The sequence below is a fragment of the Leptonychotes weddellii genome, chromosome 12 (assembly GCF_054177405.1).
Source record: "Leptonychotes weddellii isolate Sample4059 chromosome 12, ASM5417740v2, whole genome shotgun sequence".
Taxonomy (NCBI): domain Eukaryota; kingdom Metazoa; phylum Chordata; class Mammalia; order Carnivora; family Phocidae; genus Leptonychotes; species Leptonychotes weddellii.
The window spans coordinates 29,709,206-29,728,716 of NC_138380.1; the positions used below are offsets into that span (position 1 = coordinate 29,709,206).

General features: G+C 33.6%; 1 protein-coding gene across 1 annotated transcript in view; it reads right to left on the reverse strand.

The window, feature by feature from the left end:
- Positions 1–333: 333 nt before the first annotated feature.
- CAPZA2 (capping actin protein of muscle Z-line subunit alpha 2) overlaps positions 334–19,511 on the reverse strand; it is a 55,426-nt gene continuing 36,248 nt past the window's right edge. The window contains exons 4-10 of the mRNA XM_006729037.3: positions 19,431–19,494; positions 15,096–15,302; positions 13,004–13,083; positions 9,353–9,431; positions 7,166–7,237; positions 2,235–2,297; positions 334–1,349 (exon numbers count right to left, since the gene is read on the reverse strand). Of these exons, the coding sequence (XP_006729100.1) occupies positions 1,209–1,349; positions 2,235–2,297; positions 7,166–7,237; positions 9,353–9,431; positions 13,004–13,083; positions 15,096–15,302; positions 19,431–19,494 (706 nt within the window). The 3' untranslated portion in view covers positions 334–1,208. The remainder of the gene's footprint in view (positions 1,350–2,234; positions 2,298–7,165; positions 7,238–9,352; positions 9,432–13,003; positions 13,084–15,095; positions 15,303–19,430; positions 19,495–19,511) is intronic.

A 19,511-nucleotide genomic window follows, 5' to 3' on the forward strand; every position in this document is an offset into this window, starting at 1 on the left:
AGGCCCAGACATCTGCAAGAGTATGTGAGGAAGGGATTCCACTGGAGTATAATAAGCAATACTCGATTGAATGAAACCATAAACCCACCCCACTCTCTATAGTAAATCCTAACATTCACCACAGGTTTGAAATTCCTGTAGCATCATTAAATGTGTATTTTAAAATATTACAAACATGCTTATGATGCATAGGAAGATGGAAAAATTTAGACTGTAATGCACACCATATGTACTCCCAGCTTTTCTAATTTACAACCAGTTAAGAATCACAATATCCAAAGAAAGTATTTTAAAATAGTATATGACTCACTGATAAGTGATATTCTACTCAAATAAATAGGAAAATTTTCATTTTAATGTCACATTGAATTTTAGTACTTTTCAATCCAAGAAAAGAAATAAACTGAGACATGGTCATGAGTTCAGGATTATATATATTACAATTTGCCTTGTTATAATACATTTGTGGCTTTATGATAAAAATAACTCAGGGACATATGGAGTTCAAGCTAATCTGCGTAACTGTCACAAGAAAAAAGCATTAAATGCATTTCTGAAATAAGTATTTTCATTTAATTTCAGAATCTCCAAACAGCATTAAACCTTGGCCTTGTTTTAAAAAAGTTTAGTTAAACACTAAGCTAGCTAAATAACCGTCTTGAAAGATTCAAACACAACTGATACAGAAAATGCTTTCCCTCTAATCTCAATCTTACATAAATGGAAGAGGTGAGGGGGAAAAGGTAGACAATTTCTTTAGCAGCATATATGGCTAAATCCATCAACCACCTTAAACTAGAATGTCCATTATTGACCCCATTAAAAAGAACTGGGCAAATATCAAAAATTACCCACTTCATAAACCAAAGACAACAATTTTAGGGTTACGGTAAGTAAAATATTTTTGAAACATTTCAAAAACTTTTAACATTACACTAGAGGAATCATCTCTTAATTTTAAGAAAGAAAGGTATAACAAAGTAAAAGACATTTAAACTAAACTGATTTTCAATCCCCTTTGAACAAAAGAAATGAAAAATAATGGTTGATTAGCTAAGCTTTGTGCTCTAACCAAACTAATTACAGTGATTTTAAATGGCAACAGCCCATCTGACTGGGTAGCTCGACAGTTCTGAATATTTTTGCAATGATTTTTTTTTTTTTTAAACGCAAAGACATTAAAATGATCTGGTCATGCAATGTTCATCTTATGCATTCTGCATCTCTTTGCCAATCTTGTAGCTAAGGATCTTGTTCCAATCAATCTTCGTGCGTGTAACTGGCAACTGTCGACGTAAGGCTTTGAAAGTAGTATCCGACATTGTCTGATAATTCTCACTGATGGCAGTCTATGAAAAATAGTAGTTAAAAGTTTAAAGAAATAAAAGGAACAGAACAATTTATAAAACACACAGATGTTTTAGAAAAACCTTTATTTAAGCAGCCTATTTCAGTTTTTAAAAAAGTAAAAAAAAAAAAAAAGTCAAATAAAAACCCCAATGTGGTTTTAAAAACTCTTTAAAAGCAGCTAAAAGAGGGCCACCTGGGTGGCTCAGTCAGTTAAGCGTCCAACTCTTGCTCTTGGCTCAGGTCTGGATTTCACAGTCGTCAGTTCAAGAGTCACATGCTCTACTGACTTAGCCAGCCAGGCGCCCCTAAAAGAAAAAGTCTATAATCATTTGAATAATTAAATTTAATGAAATGAAACTGCAAATTAGATTTAATATCTGTGTATTCACATTTTGGATCTATTTTTCTATTTCACTCAGAACAATTTTATAAATTATTGTCTGCAAGGAGAAATATGGCTAATCCACAAATTAAATGTGTAAGTTCAAGAGTATAGTTTAGAAGCTGATAAAAAATGTAAAAAGTAAGAATATATAGTGAAGTAAGATCTACTTCAGATTACACATAATCTAAATACTTGATTACACATAATCTAAATACTTGAGGAAATACTTCATAAATTAAAATTTCCAATTAAGAACAAAATAACCATTTAAAATCTTGGCATATTGTGACTAACACTCAGAAATTATAATTGGCTAAAACTGAGTTTTGGCCACATTTTCATAATCTTACCACTGATTTAAAAACAACAAATAAAACAAAAAGGACTATGTTTTATTATAGTGAAACAAATGAAAAAAATTCAGCCTCATGACAAATTAAAATTTCAGTGCCATTATTTAAAGCAAACATAAATCATGTAGTATTTTTTAAAAACATACCTGGTATTCATTTTCTGCAGCTTCTACAATCTTTATAAATTCTTTTGCTGTTTGCACCTCATTCTGAATGAAAAACAAAACCAAAAGTAAATAGTAATTTAAAACTACACCATTTCTTTCAAGTTTTCCATTTTTTAAAATTTGAGTATAATTCACACACAAAGTTACAGTAGTTTCAGCTGTACAACATGCTGATTTAACAAGTTTATGCATTATGCTATGCTCCCAAGTGTAGCTACCATCTGTCACCACACACAATGCTATTATAGTATCATTGATTATATTTCTTATTCTGTGCCTTTTATTCCCTAACTCATTCCTTAACTAGAAGCCTGTATTTCCCACTTCACTTCACCATTTTGCCTCTTCCCCCACCCCCACTCCCTCTGGCAACCATCAGTTTGTTCTTTATATCTACTTTTTGTTTTTTCGTTTTTTTGTTTTTTTTTTCTGAATTCCACAGATGAGCGAAATCATATGGTATTTGACTTTCTCCGTCTGACTTATTTCACTTGGCGTAATACCCTCTAGGTCCAACAATGTTGTTGCACATAGCACAATCTCATCTTTTTATGGCTGTGTAATATTCCACTGTGTGTGTATAACTGTATATACACAATTGTGTGTATGTACACCCCCCCACCTTCCTTATCCATTCGTCTATTGGTGGATACTTAGGTTTCTTCCATATCTTGTTTATTGTAAATAATATTGCAATAAACATTCCTATATCTTTTCCAATCAGTGTTTTCATTCTCTTTGGGTAAACATCCAGCAGTGGAATTATTCAATCATATGGTATTTCTATTTTTAATTTTTTGAGGAACTTCCATACCGTCTTCCACAGTGGCTACACTAGTTTGCATTCCTACGAACACTGCATGAGGGTTCCTTTTCCTCCACATCCTTGCCAACACTAATTATTTCTTGTCTTTTTGATTTTAGCCGTCCTGACGGGTGAAAGGTGATTTATCATTGTGGTACTGATTTGCATTTCCCTGATGATTAGTGATGTTGAGCATCTCTTCATGTGTCTGTTGGCTATTGTATGCCTTCCTTAAAAAAGATGTCTGGGCGCCTGGGTGGCTCAGTTGGTTAAGCGACTGCCTTCGGCTCAGGTCACGATCCTAGAGTCCCGGGATCGAGTCCCGCATCGGGCTCCCTGCTCAGCAGGGAGTCTGCTTCTCCCTCTCCCGCTCCCCCATCTTGTGCTCTCTCTCTCACTCTCTCTCTCAAATAAAGAAAATCTTAAAAAAAAAAAAAAAAAAATGTCTAATTCAGGTCCTTGGCCCATTTTTTAATCGGATTGTTTATTTTTTGGGTGTTGAGTTCTCTAAGTTTTGTTTTGTTTTTTTAAGATTTTATTTATTTATTTGACAGAGAGAGGGAGCACAAGTAGGGGGAGCGGCAGACAGAGGGAGAGAGAGAAGCAGGGTCCCCACTGGGCAAGGAGCCCGATTTGGGACTCGATCCCAGGATCCTGGGATCATGACCTGAACTGAAGGCAGAGGCTTAACTGAACCACCCAGTAGGTGGTTCAGTTCTAAGTTCTTTATATATTTTGGATATTAACTCCTAATCAAATATATCATTTGCAAATATCTTCTGCCATTCAGTAGGCTGCCTTTTTGTTTTGTTGATCGTTTCCTTCACTGAAGTACAAAAGCTTTTTATCTGATGTAGTCCCAATAGTTTATTTTTGCCTTAGGAGACATACTTTCAAAAATGTTCCTAATGCCAAGGTCAAAAAAATTACTGTGTTCTCTTCTAGGATTTTTATGGTTTCAGGCTTCACATTTAGGTCTTTAATACATTCTGAGTCTACTTTTGTGTACACCACTATTATTTTTAAATAGGTGTGTCAATATATGTATAGACAATGCTTTACTAGTTTAATAAATAACACAAATAGAAATTATGACAAAGTGAAAATACTGTAAGATCAGTTACTCTAAGTCCAAGGGGAACTACGCAAAAATATTTTAAAAGTCTACAGAATGAGCCTGGTTTCACTGTTTAAGGAAAGCGAAATCTTAATAATACATATTAATGAAAAACTCAATAGTAACACTTAACATGAATTCGACAATCTGCTTACAGGTAAGAAATTAGTCATAAATTTCTAATTAATGACTGTATCTAAGTATTATTAAATATGTACTCAACAGTATTTACCACCATAATAATACATTTTAAAAACATTAGGAAAAGCTTATTTTATTATTTAAGATTTTATTTATTTGACAGAGAGAGATATAGCGAGAGAGGATGGGGAGCAGGGGGAGCGGGAGAGGGAGAAGCAGGCTTCCTGCCAAGCAGGGAGCCCGATGCGGGGCTCGATCCCAGGACCCTGGGATTCTGACCTGAGCCAAAGGCAAACGCTTAATGACTAACTCACCCAGGCGCCCCGGAAAAGCTTATTTTACAGTTTAAGGTGAATTTACTGTAGTGTTTAAATATTTTCTGGAAAAATTTTAACATTCCAATATATGGGTTTCTTTGCTTTTTTCCTAACAGTAAAAAAGTTACCAGAAATTTAGACTTTTTCATAAAACAGTGTTAATGTAAAATTCTCTAGTATCTTACTTTGTATGTTTTATATATTTACACATATTTATATTTCTATAACATGTGCATTTTTTTCTGTCCAAAAACAGTTAAAAAAGAGAAAACCCTGTAAAATAAAGTAAAAAATTCATTTCTAAAAAGCAGCACAAAAGGTATATTGGTCAAGTTTAATTACTATGACCACCTCTCAACAACTCCACAGTCTGTAATTTTGTAGACAACTGTCTTTTAGAAAGAATCTTTGCTCAGTGTCAAACTAAAAAAGATAAGTTATGCAAATAATGTTACATGTATGCACATGATATAGAACAATACCAAATACAGTGTCTCATGGAAAACCAGACATTAGTTTCTTTTACTGGCAAATTTTGCAAGTAGAGTACTATTTAGCACAAAGGCACAAATCACCTATGGGCTAGTGAAACATTTTCTTAAATACCAGCTCTCTTCTCTTCCTAGGTAGCATCTGGCCTTGTACTTTCACACGTTTCTTAATGTTAAATCAATCCTTCCTTAAATTAAAAATTAACTCTTCTTTATTTGTAGGTTAGCTAATTTTGTATATTAGCAGTTGATGTTTATAATATATTGGCACTTTTAGGTATACAACACAAATGTTTATGGAGAAATATAAAATGTGACTATTAATGTTTTATTATTAATATCACTGGGGCAAAAAAAAAAAAATCCCACAAAGAAATAGCTGCACATGTACTGGAAAGAAATGTGTGAGAGAACTATGTGGGGAAATAAAACCAAGTTCAAAGTTTCTTGAATTTGAAAGCTGAACTTCAGAAAAACTTCATTAAATCATAATCCAGATTAAGGGGGAAAATACAATAGAGCTTAAAAGTTGAGTACAGAATCATAGACCTAAATTTAAGAGCTAAAACTATAAAATTCTTAGAAAAAAACCATGGAGTAAATCTTCATGACCTTGGGTTAGGCAATGGTTTCTATTAATATACCAAAAGCAAAAGTAACAACAACAAAAAAAATAAACTGGACTACATCCAAACTAAAATTTCTTGTTCTGCAAATGATACAATCAAGAAAGTGAAACAATACATAGAATGGGAGAAAGTATTTGCAAATCCTATATCCGATACAGGACTTGTAGTCAAAATATATAAGCAACAATTACAACTCAACAATAAAAACACAAATAACCAATTAAGAAACAGACAAAGGATCTGAATAGACATTTTTTGGAAGAAGATCTACAAATAACCAATAATACATGAAAAGATGTTCGACATCATTATCCACCAGGAAAATGTAAATAAAAACCACAATAAGATACCTCTTTATACCAAGCAAGATGGCTATAATAAAAAAGACAGCCATAAGTTTTGATGAAGACATGGAAAAATTGGAGCCCTCATAGACAATTGATGGAAATGTAAAATGGTGCAGCCTCTTTGAAAACAGTCTGGCAGAAGTTCTTCAAAAGGTTAAATACAGAACTATATACAACTCAGCAATTCCACTGTCACCAAAGAAAAATTGAAACAGAAAAATGAGAACAAATGTCTACACAAAAAATAGTACACAAGGGGCGCCTGGGTGGCTCAGTCATTAAGCATCTGCCTTTGGCTCAGGTCATGAGCCCAGGGTCCTGGGATTGAGCCCCGCATCGGGCTCCCTGCTCAGCAGGAAGCCGGCTTCTCCCTCTCCCACTCCCCCTGCTTGTGTTCCCTCTCTCGCTGTGCCTCTCTCTGTCAAATAAATAAATAAAATCTTAAAAAAAAAAAATAGTACACAACAGTTCACAGCAGCAAAAAGTAAAAAAACAACACGAATCCAACTGATAAATGGATAAATGCAATGTGGTATATGGAGTATTATTTCAGAATAAAAAGGAGTGAAGTACTAGAAACATTGAAAACATTATGCTAAGTGAAAAAGTCTCAAAAGACCACGTATTATAGGATTCCATTAATATGAAATGTCCAGAATAAGCAAATCCATAGAGTTATAAGGTAAATTCATGGTTGCCTAGGGCTGAGGAGGGTTTTGGGGAAGGACTGGTGGGGGAGACAGATGGGGAGTGACTGCTAATGGGTACAGGGTTTCTGGAAGACAAAAACATTCAAAATTAGATTGTGGTGATTGTACAGTCTTGTGAATATACTGAAAAACATGGAATTTGATACTTTAAATGGGTGAACTGAACAGTATGTGAATTATACCAATAAAGCTGCTAAAAAGTTACGTACAGACTTCCAGTTAACTTACCATCTTTAACCTATTTCAAAACACTTTAATCTGAAGCACAAATATTACTTAAAATGTTAGTTCCAAAACTGTTCTAGCTTTACAGAAGTATTAGGTTGTTGAAATTTTTGAAATTAATTACTTACAGACACTGTTAGGGAATCTTGTATATCTTTATGACTCACTAACTGAACATTACCATCTTCATAATAATGAACCTATTAGAAAAAGAAATTACAGAAACCACACATTATAGGAATCATCAAGATCTTCACGGCTTTAACAATTGCATCAGTGCAAATGACTACCAATTTTAGCTCTAAACCTAGACTTCTCTGCTGAGCTCCTGACCTTTCAAACTCCAGCATAGTGAGGAGACTAATTTGCAGTTCCTGTAATTACTCAGGCAAGCCCTCCACTGACCTGATTCTGGACATTTCTACGTAACAGATATTCTACTGATATCTAAACTCAAGATTTCCAAAACTGAGCTCACCATATTCCCTCCCAAATATCATTCCTCTTTTGTGCATTTCCACCAACCATTTAATTTCTCAAATTCAGACATGAATTTATTCAATAAACATTAGCTGAGTGATTACATGCCTGCTACCACAAAGTTCTAGGGATGCACAGCTTTTAAAAAAAGAGTCCCTGGCCTTATTTTTCAATACAACACAGTAAGAGATATGTACAAAGCACACAGAGAGTGTCGAGACACTGAGAGTCTTGAGACTCTCTGAGAATTAAAAAAGGATTTCGGAAAAGAGGCAACAATACTTGGGTTTAGCAATGTAAGTATGCCAACAATTAAACCAGGGAAGATAAGGCAACTGAGCTTAGAGAACAGCATACTGTAGAAAGGCTTGGAGGTACTTATGGCTGAAATGTGTATGAGACTGGGGAGGGAAGAGTGGCTGGAGAAACAGGTAAAGACAAGTCAACTTTGGGCCTTGTGTACCATGTAAATATGTCTGGACTATCTAGTAAGTGAGAGTGGTCTTAAGTAAGAAAGTAACATATCCAGATTTAAATTTTTAAAAATCATCTTTGTGATGAAGGCAATGTGAAAAATAGATTATGGGATGGCAAAGGGTCCAGAAAGTCAACATATTAAATAACAATTATATGCTAGGCATCACGCTAAGTGATGAAGACAGAACTGTCAGATAATCCTAGCTCTCAACAGACAACAGACAATCCCAGCTCTCAACAAGCTTTGGCTCAACAGAGGCACCATTTTAGAAATTATCCAGGTGAAAGCTACTAAGGCCCAACTGAAGGAAAGAATAATGTCAACAGTAATGGTCATCATTCATCAAGCACTTCATGTCTGGCTCTGTTCTAACCATTTTGCCCATATCAACTAATCTTCAAACATTCATATGAGCTTTGTATTGCTATTTTCTTTTTCAGATTCATGAGGAAACAAGCAAAAATAGCTAGTATTAAATGACTTCCTATTGTCATACAAATAAAGAGCTGGATTCAAATTCAGACAGCCTGCTTTCAAAACCCACACTCTTAGCCTCTATTCTCTAGCCCCTAATGGACAGTCACAACAAGACATAAAAGCAATAGGATAAAGACCAGGAATGTATAGTGGAGTCAAATGATAGAGCAGCTGTATCTGATTCATCTTTATTCCTTTATGGCTTTTAGCAAAATATCTTTCATGATAGTTAATGAAATAAACTGAATAAATAAGTAAACCAAGACAGAAAAATACTGGTTAGTCTTTAACTTGTTTAGTAATGTTTATATTCAAATACTTGGTCTTATTTATCAAATGTTCTATATAAACATTTGAGTTTACATTAAATGAGTCAAAGAATTCAATTATGGTGGGTTTCTTATAAGAAACCAAATGTGAGTACAGAAGATACTTAAAGGATAAATGTCATATCTACATATATTAAAATACACACATAATAAATATATATTTATACATCTATATACACATACATATATTAATATTATACCTCACCCAATTCCACCCAATTCAGGAGACAGAACAGCACAACTCAAACTCAGAGGATGCTTGGATGAACAAATTGTTTAAAGAGCAGACCAAATGGTAGCATCTAATTTTAGCTATGTTTTTAGAATCTGTAAGCTATCCTTGCATATTTTTGATGACTAGGGAATGAAGTGCAAGGTTATTTGAAAGACGAAAGATGAAATCAACACTACTTGTTTTTCCCAATACCTCAAAACAAAGATCTAGAAAAGAAAGGGTTATTGTGTACTGAGAAAAAGTAAATTTATGAATTAGTTGTTTCTCTGTTCATAATCACCTAGAGATCAGTAAATAAATTCTTTTTGTTTCATACCTGAATTTTCAAGATGCCAACCACCTGAGTGGTTGAAGGGGTGATTGTAAACTTCCACTCTGACCTCCAACGACCATTCCTTAAAAATAAAAACAGCAGCTGTAAATAAGGTAGGGAAAATAATTTGAATAAATTTTAAGTTCCAGATTTAAAGTCAATGCTACTGTATGAAAGTGTGGGGGATGGATGCTGGATACTCATTTTTTAATCACTGAAATATTTATGTATATATGTATTTAAAGATTTTACTTATTTGACAGAGAGAGACACAGTGAGAGAGGGAACACAAGAAGGGGGAGTGGGAGAGGGAGAAGCAGGATTCCCAGCGAGCAGGGAGCCTGATGAGGGGCTAGATCCCAGGACCCTGGGATCATGACCTGAGCCAAAGGCAGACACTCAACGACTGGGCCACCCAGGTGCCCCTAATCACTGAAATATTTAAAAGAATCAAAGGGTTAAGTTCAGTTATGAACTACATTTAATCTTCATCCTATTAATAAGAAAGGACCTATCATCCAATGGATGCAACTAAAGAATTCTAAAGCTAAGGCTTAAAATACAGTTCAAAACTAAATTATGTAAGCCACTTCTGGAAAAAAATTTTAAGCTACTTCTTCACAACTGACTACTTATGTTTTAATTAAGAATAAATTGAATAAATAGGTGAAGGGGAATGGGAGATACAGGATTCCAGTTATGGAATTAATAAGGTGATAAAAGGATAAAAATAGGGAATATAGTTAAAAGTACTGTAATAACATTGTATGGTGACAGATGGCAGCTATACTTGTGATGAGCACAGCGTAACTACAAACTTATCAAATCATTATATAATATACCTGAAACTAATGTAACATTGTGTGTTCAGTATACTTCAATTAAAAAAAAGAATAAACTGAACAAATGTTCAGATTACCAAGGGCTTTCACAAATACCATTAATGCAGTCTGACATCCACTGAATAATACAAAGTACCAAATAACTTTAAAAAGAATGGGTAGTAATACAGTATTTTAAAGGTTTTGATATCTGGAAAGAGAAAGGCTTTATATAAGGAGTTATAAGTGTCAGAATATTTTTCTTTTCCAGTTTTAGGATTAAATTTCCACATAAAAGGTACCGCCTCCTCTCACTTCTCAAAATTACAAATTAACACATATTAATGGTAAGAAATTGTGAACAAGCAACCAGTATGTTGTTACTCATTTCTGTCTCCCAGATAATGAATTTTATCCTTTTTTTGGCCTTTTCATGGCAACTTTCCTTCTACCTCTGTTGGCTCTTTGTATGCTAAACACATTCTGAAAGGCAAGTTTATACCTGTTAGGTTTTTTTGAACAATAGCATATGATTCTGAAAAATTCACAGTTATCGGATCACTATACTGGCTTTGCTATAAAATTACTTCTGGGTTTCTTGTAATATTCTTGCAATCTATCCAACCATGAAAATCTAGAGAATGAGAGTACTCATATCTAAAGTTAACACTTAACATTTGAAAAGTACTACCATTAGAACAATGATCTACAGAATAAAAGAGAATTTTATACCATGCCTTGATTTTGAGTGACATTCAAAATTATCCATAAGTAGCTCACTGAGTTGGACAAAGAACCTAGATCTATTTATTTTTATTTCATGATTCCGAAAGAAGTTATTCCTTTTATTTAGGTATTAGTATTGAGCGCTAGTAAGTTCTAAGCATACACATTTCTGATTTATTATGACAATATGCATATATTGTCATATATAAACACTGATTACAAAAAGAAAAAAGGAATTTCAAATCTAGTACTGGTACCAATTTAAGAACTATTCCAAAAAATCCTTCCAAAGGCATTATTACTACATAGTTACGGTAAATGATGCTGAGTCATGCTCTTTTATCAATGGAGTACACAGTCAAGATGTCCTAGCCTTTATTTATATTCTTCCCTTCTCTTCTATTAACATTGTAATTACAAATATGTGTTTATTCAACAAACATTATTAAGCCTCCAATACGGCTAGACACTAGGGAAAGAGTAGAGACCAAGAAGAGAATGTCCTAGTGAAATCTATTAAACATCCATGGCTAATATCTTTTGATTTTTATTCTATCTGTATTTTTAGGTGAACTGAAGTCTATTTCTTTGTAGCAAAATATTTAGATTTTACTGAGATTATTGTAGTATGTTATGTCTAGCACTTTGTCATTTAGAATTTATCTTTTCTAAAAAGGGGAAGTCACTTTTAACTTCCACGATATAATGTTCATTGTGGTAGTTTAGGAGAAAAATTCAGATATGTGAAGCAAATTAGTGAGAACAGAGAACTCAAAAACAAACATCTTCATTTTACACAGGCTAAAGCTCAAATAAATTCTATTTTTGAAACTAATTAGTAAATTCACTATAACAGCTCCAATATATATTAAAGTAAAACTTAGTAACATGAATTTTCCTTTAATACAGTCTCAACAAGACTGATTTTATGATACATATCTTGGCACAAATTACATAAATTAATAGATTTCTTTCTTTAGGATATTGGTAGGTTATAGCTACAAGTTTTTATGCCTAATATGGAGAAACTACACTTTTATTAAGTCCATAAAAGTAACTTTATATACCAGAATCTTTAGGGAACTGCAGCTTGTCATTAAGGCGTATGTTTACATATGGAATTGATTTTCCTTCAGTGATAATGGATCTGCATTTCTCCAAATGTTCTTGGTTAACCTTGTAACCTTGCATTTATTTCTAAGATGGTTAAAGAGTGGAGCAATCTTGGGCCATGAACCAAATTAGTCCACAGGGGTTACTGATACCTCTTACTTTACCCTCCAGAGCACAACCAACCAACTTGGCTAAACAAGTCAAATATTATGACTATACTTACTCTGATGATCTTAGCATGTATTAACAAAAAAGAGGGTAAAGGTAAAGATTTCATTCAATTCTGAATTTATAAAGTCTTGTACAAGCCTCAGAATTTTATAAAGGAGATGTCTCAGAAATAGTCTTGTCTAAAAATACAAAGACTCAACAACTTGTCAAAGGGCCAAGATTAATAGGGAAAGTTAGTGCTTTAGGGGACTGGACTTTTATAAGGAATAATCAATGAATTTGATTACAAAATTATAATTTAATTAAAATGAAATTATGACTGTAATCTGCCTCACTGTATAAAATATGTCATTACTTCCTTACATTGGCCAACCAAGCACAGAGCAATCCACATGAAAACACCTATTTCAGAGCCCCCAAAGTTCACCAGAAAAATCATTGTTCTTTCCCTTTATAATTACCTCTGTCCTCCTCTCCCATATTAAGTCTCATTCAGGAACAATCCCTTCTCAGAATGAGCATAAGGGCCTGCCAACTGGTCTGCTCGCAGGCACAAATGTTCCCTTAGGATGCTGCTTCCAAGTCTCTAAAAACACTCGATACAATCCCACGCTCTTATTCACTGAGTGTCAATGGATTTACCACTACCTTTAAATAATTATGCTGATTATGGAGCAAATACCTTTCTTATATCAAAAGGCTGAAGTTTTATGTTTAGGCTGCACTTAAGTTATACACAAACAGGTACAGGTCCAACCAATAAAGCAAGGACTACAAAGGATGTAAATGTCAACATTCCCCAAAATACAAAATTTTAACTTACCAAAAGTTTTTTGCTTGGAACTGATGGCTTTCTATGCATGCAATAATGGTTTGCTGTCCATCTATTTTTTTACCATATACCTTAATGGCAAAGAAAATAAAGAGAAGAGTGAGTTCAGGGCCACAGAATAGTCAGCTTTAAACACCTGTACCAAAAAAAAAAAAATGTATAGCACTTTGGTAGGAACATATAAAAGAAAAGAGAGTAGGTCATCATTCTAATATAGTAGCTAGAAAAACAAGTACTCAGGGCGCCTGGGTGGCTCAATTGGTTAAGCGACTGCCTTCAGCTCAGGTCATGATCCCAGGGTCCTGGGATCGAGTCCCACATCGGGCTCCCGGCTCAGCGGGGAGCCTGCTTCTCCCTCTGACCCTCTCCCCTCTCATGCTGTTTCTCTCCTGCTCACTCTCTAATAAATAAATAAATAATCTTAAAAAAAAAAAAAAGAAAGAAAAACAAGTACTCAAACATGTCCACCTATAATCACAAATTCTTAGTGAATCACAAAAAAGCACAAAATTTATAAAGTAAAACTCATTATTATACTCTAAAAATATTCACAAACATCCTAGATATACCATACTATTCATTCCAAATACAGGTATCACAAGAAGTGTAGACAATTTTAAACATGTAGATACCAATCTGGCTGTTTCCACACAAATAAAAACTGGACCTACGCTGTGATTATCATCTTTGTTTCCTGCACAATCTTAGAGATTCTCATTTCTTCATTTTACAAAGTATTAGTACAGAGGTGAGAAAATTAACTTACTTTCAACCAAGAAAGGTCATTAAGAGAATGCCTGTGATGGTGTGATGATGTTATTTCACCTCTTGTTTATTGCTTTAAAAGTCATGGATAATTTGTACCTTTCAATCCTCCAGGAGCAAATAAGGACTCTCTAACATAACCTAACTATCTATTCTTGAGTTATTCTTCCAAAATAATACTAATCAACAAGGTTATAATTCAAGGAATTTGTAAAGTATTTTAGGTTATGCTGTAATTTTTCCTGAAGTAATTACATACTTAAGGGGATCATATGAATTTTTGTCCTAACCAGAAAACTTCTGAGTGAAATGGGATGCTACTGGTAATATTAATAATTATGTTGGGACAGCAAGTATAAAACAGGATATATGGTAACCTTAGGTTCCAGAGGTAGGTAGAGGCCAGGTCCAGAAGGTTGTGAAAGCCATGTTCAGAAGCCTGGACTCTATTCTAAGTATAATAGAAAATCTCTGAATGATTTCCAGCATGGGATTTTCATGATCTGATCTGTATTTCAAAAGATCTCCCTGGCTAAGGAGAAGATCATAGAAACACAAACAAACTGGGGGCGGGGTGGGGGGGGGCACCTGAAAAGCCTACCTGGGTATAAACAATCTTACGAAAAAAAAAAAGAAAAAGAAAAAGAAAAAAGGACTCCTCTAATTTCTACCATTTCATACTGAAAATATAAAAAACAGGTTAAAACTATGAAAGAACCACATTAAAAAAGAGACTTGATTATAAAACAGGAAGGACATGATTCCACTTCCAAATAATTTAATTTGTTCTAAGATCTTGAAAGAAGTTTCATCTAAACTTACTGAGATGAGTTATTAACATGAGATTAAAGAATCCTATAGCATCATGCTCTAATCAATGTATGGACAATTCCTACTTGGATTTAATTCAAGGTACAACCATTTTTCCATTTTGGGCAATCATAATATTTATTATTTAGAGTTTCTTGAACATTCTTTTTTTTTTTTTAAAGATTTTATTTGACAGAGAGAGACACAGCGAGAGAGGGAACACAAGCGGGGGGAGTGGTAGAGGGAGAAGCAGGCTCTCCGCCGAGCAGGGAGCCCGATGCGGGGCTCGATCCCAGGACCCTGGGATCATGACCTGAGGGGAAGGCAGACACTTAACGACTGAGCCACCCAGGCACCCCATCGAAAAAACATTCTTAGAAATATTTAAGAAAAAAAACAATGGCAAGTTATAAAATGCCAGTTCTGTAAGTTACAGATTTCAGGAGATCATAAAAACATTGTCATATTTACATACGACAAAAGAAAAATATGCATATTGATTACTTACAGTGCAGACCCCATTTGGATAATGTTCTTTTACATAAGCTCGGAGAGCAGTTTCTACTGAAGTTCTCCATGATTCGACTGCATTTTCTGCTTCATATGGTCTTGGATCAGTTGCTTCCTTTCTTAAGTGATCAAATTTGAAACAGATTCTGTTTTTGGGATCCAAAAACTTTCCATTTCCCAAGTCGCCATGTTCTGTTATCAATACCTTCAATGGTGCAATGAATTTTGGAAAAAAAAAAAAGTATTTAAAATAGCATTTAAGTACTGATATATATTAATATACATTCACTTAAGTTTTGTCCTTAACACTGTAAAATAATTCTACTTCAAGCAATTGGTTTAACTATTTGGCACAACTATAATAATTCAAATGAGGCTATTCTCGTTCAGCTAAGATTAGTGGATCTGATTTTCTCCCAATATAACTTCTGGCTACCTGGTGAAAAGAATGCATCTTCTAATATATTGCTGGAGTTTTTGTTTTTGTTTTTTTACAGCTATAAACAGTTTACTATTTCTTTTTTTTTTTTTTAAAGATTTTATTTATTTATTTGAGACAGAGAGAATGAGAGACAGAGAGCGTGAGAGGGAGGAGGGTCAGAGGGAGAAGCAGACTCCCTGCCAAGCAGGGAGCCCGATGTGGGACTCGATCCAGGGACTCCAGGATCATGACCTGAGCCGAAGGCAGTCGCTTAACCAACTGAGCCACCCAGGCGCCCAACAGTTTACTATTTCCATTATCAGTTTCCAGTTCTCAAAACTAAGGAACTGGTAATAACCTTCAATGAGAATGGTTACAAGAATAGCTTTTACAAGAATAGCTTTAACCCAGAGAGAATACTCTTCAGTGTCCTATATTGTTCCTGGGCCCACAATCTCATCTACTGTGAAGGGTCTGCTTGTTTTTATAATCTATTCACTGACAGTTGTTTTCAACTGACTTTCAAATTTTTAAACATGTAATTTATTCTTTTATATACATTTAAGTTGTACATGCATAAATTTGGCATTCTGTGCTTTATTTCAAAATTTCCCCTCTTGTTCTTCCCTTGCAACTCTCCCAGTCTTTGACTCCTTACCTATGTCAGAACCTCCCCCACTCTCTGATATAAATCATGTACACACAGGATATATCCTTCTCAATTTTTTCAGCCATACAATCCCACATAGATAAATAAAAACACATCTATGTATACATATACACACATACAGGATTTTTTTTGGTCACTGCTTTACCAGAATGGAATGAAAATGCACACGTACACATATTTTTCTGCATCTGGCTTTTTTCAATATCAACACCTTACAGAAATCCTTCAAAGTCAACTGGTAAACCTCTCACCGTTCTTTTTAATGGCTGTGTAATATCCCATAATGTGGATATAACCTAATTTATTCTGCCATTCCTCTATTGACGGACCATCTCTTTTATTTCCAGGCTGTTTTCTTTTTGAGGGGAGGAATGAGTACATTAAAAATGTTAAAATAAGTACTTTTGTACATATATTTTAACATGCTAATGTTTTTATTTCCATTAGATGCTTCCATTTCTCTTAAATATATTCCCAGCAGTGGGGACAAGAGGTAAAGGATCTGTATGTTTTTAATTTTTAATACATTTCCAAAAAAATGGCTGTGACAATCCACATTTTTATGAACAGTATATAAGATATATTCCTCTCACATTACACCCATCAACAGGGATACGATTCTTTTTTCAGTCTGATGTGTATAAAATATCTCATTACTTTAATTACATTTCTGACTACTGACAGATTTAAATATCTTTTTGTGTGTGGGCCATTTGTTTTTCTGTGAGCAAATATTCTTTAATATTTTTCATTTGTGTTTTTTTGTTGTTATTTTCTTATTAATTTATAAGAGTCCTTTGCGTAAGGTATGTTTCATCTTATGGTTAAAATAATAATTATGTAGCAAAATGTCCATCTTTTCTTCTATAGTTTCTGGGTTTCCAGACTTGTTTAAGACGGTCTCCCTGCCCTAGTATTGTACATATAGACTCTTTTAAAATTTACACATTTTTAATCCACCTGAAATTTATTTCTATGTTGTATGAGACAGAGGTTCAAATTAACCTTCTTAACAGAAACCAGTTGTGCCAATCTTTTATTATGTCTATCTAAATTATAATCTTGTCACGCATAAAAATTTTCATACATCTTGGGACTGAATTCTGGTTCTATATGCTGCTGTACTGATCTCTGTCTACTTTATACAAAACCATCCTGATTTGACTTTACACTGGTTGTAAAGCCTCTTCTGCTAACCAGTAAAGGAATTCTCTTTTACTCATTCTTACTGTTCTTACATTTTTTTTTCCCCAAGCATGTATTTTTTTGCATAAACTTCATGAACATTTGACCAATTAAGAAAACTATTAGGATTCAAATCAAATTGCAATAAATTTGTATTTTAGTTTTTAAATAATTTAACTTTCTATTTTCAAAATGGAATGTGGCGTTGCCTTTCCATTGTTCATATCCTGTTTTGTGTTTTAAGAAGACAACCACCATTGTCTTCACAATCCTTTGCCTTTCTTGTTAAGGTTATTCCTAGGTTAACGCATAGTTTTACCAAATAAAATGGAATTCCTCCCCCTCCAACCATTTCTAGTATAAAGTACTTATTTGGTGCAATAGAGGACAGCTAATGAGTTTTGTATACTTACCTTAAATTCAGCCATCTCACAAAATTGTTTTAAGTCTAGTAGTTTCTTTTATTTGGGAAGTTGATTATATAAATCATGTAACCTAAGAGTTTTATTTACTTTTATAAAGCTTTAAAAGTTCTCATTCTCTTGTCTTATTTGCTATACCTCCATTAGGTTAGATAGTAATAAGCAGACAAACCTGGCAAATTTCTATTTTAACTACAATTATTTTAGCGTTTGTAGTCTATGATATTTACTGTGATTTTGGTTAAACAATCTACTATACTTAAGAGGTCTTCTTCTATCCCTAGATTACTCAGGGTTTTTGTAATAAGGACTAGCTGCTGGATTTTTCAATTCCCTTTCACTGTCTATTGATGCATCATAAAGTTTTTCTTTGATTTGCTGATTAATAGATAAGACCAGTATATTGCCTTACATGAAATCATTCATGCATTCTTGTAATAGATTCTATTTAGTCTTGATTTGTCATTCTTTGGATATATTCCAGGATGCTATTTGTTAATATCTATCTAAAGTTTAAAAAAAAAATAAAGTTTTTAAATCTATAGTCATATGTGAGATTAGTTTGATTTTTTGTTTTATCTTTATTAGGTTTAAGTATTAATATTATGCTAGGTTCATAAATGAGTTTGGGAGCTGACAAATATTCTTTTAGGGATGTATTTTAAGAAAATAATGGTCAATGTGCCCAGAGGTACAAAGATTTACAATACAGCTTTGTTTACAGTTAAAGAAAAAGAAAGACCCCCCCCAAAAAAAAAAAACACCCAAAAAATCTCCCAAGAAAATAAATATAGGAGATTCATAAAATGAAACACTATATAGCTTCATATATATGTGTGTATACATACACACACGCATGTCTCTCTCTATATATACATATATATATAAGCTTGTTTTCTCTGCAGTTACAAGTCATCTTCTGTCTAGGCTCTCTTTTCCCCCTGTAAATACAAGACTACGTATTACATAATGAATAATGCCAAATGCAAGCTTTGAGGTAACTAGCCACTAAGAATTAATTGTTACAACTCTCTCATCTTCCACCTACCAGTTCCTTCTTCATACTGTTTTGTATTAAGTTGTGCTTCACACAAGCACATTATGAATATAAGCACTGTTCGATTATTAATAACTCTAAACACCAAAAAACCCCAAAAACCCCCCAAAAAAACACCAAAATTAGTGACCTTTGGTGGCTTTTCTTAGCAATTCTAACTTTCACTTTGGAAAGAAAAGATTTAATAATTACTAAATGCTAAGTTACTCACATGAAGAACTGTAGAATTCCAGAGCAACCAAAATATGATATAAATCTTACTAATATATATTCTAGATTTTGGATTAATATAGGATTGATTTTTTTTCCTATAAAAAACAAGAAAGTAGATTTAAAGCAATTATTTTCTAAAATCTTAAAAGAATTACATTTGAATACTTCTAAAAGGGACTTTCTGCTAGTAGTATTATTGGTCTCAACAAAAAAAAACCAAATTTTCAATTACTTTGCCCATAAGAGGCCATGATTAAAATGAACACTGTATCTTTAAACATACCACTTCAAAGTTCTTGCTGAATATATTAACTATTATAAATGAAACAAAGAAAAGTCAGATCCCGTGTTCATATGCAACATACCTGATCGTCATAACCTTCAATTTTTACTGGAGTAAACTGGTCCAAGTTATACTGTGCAAATGCACTAAAAAAGAAAAAGGC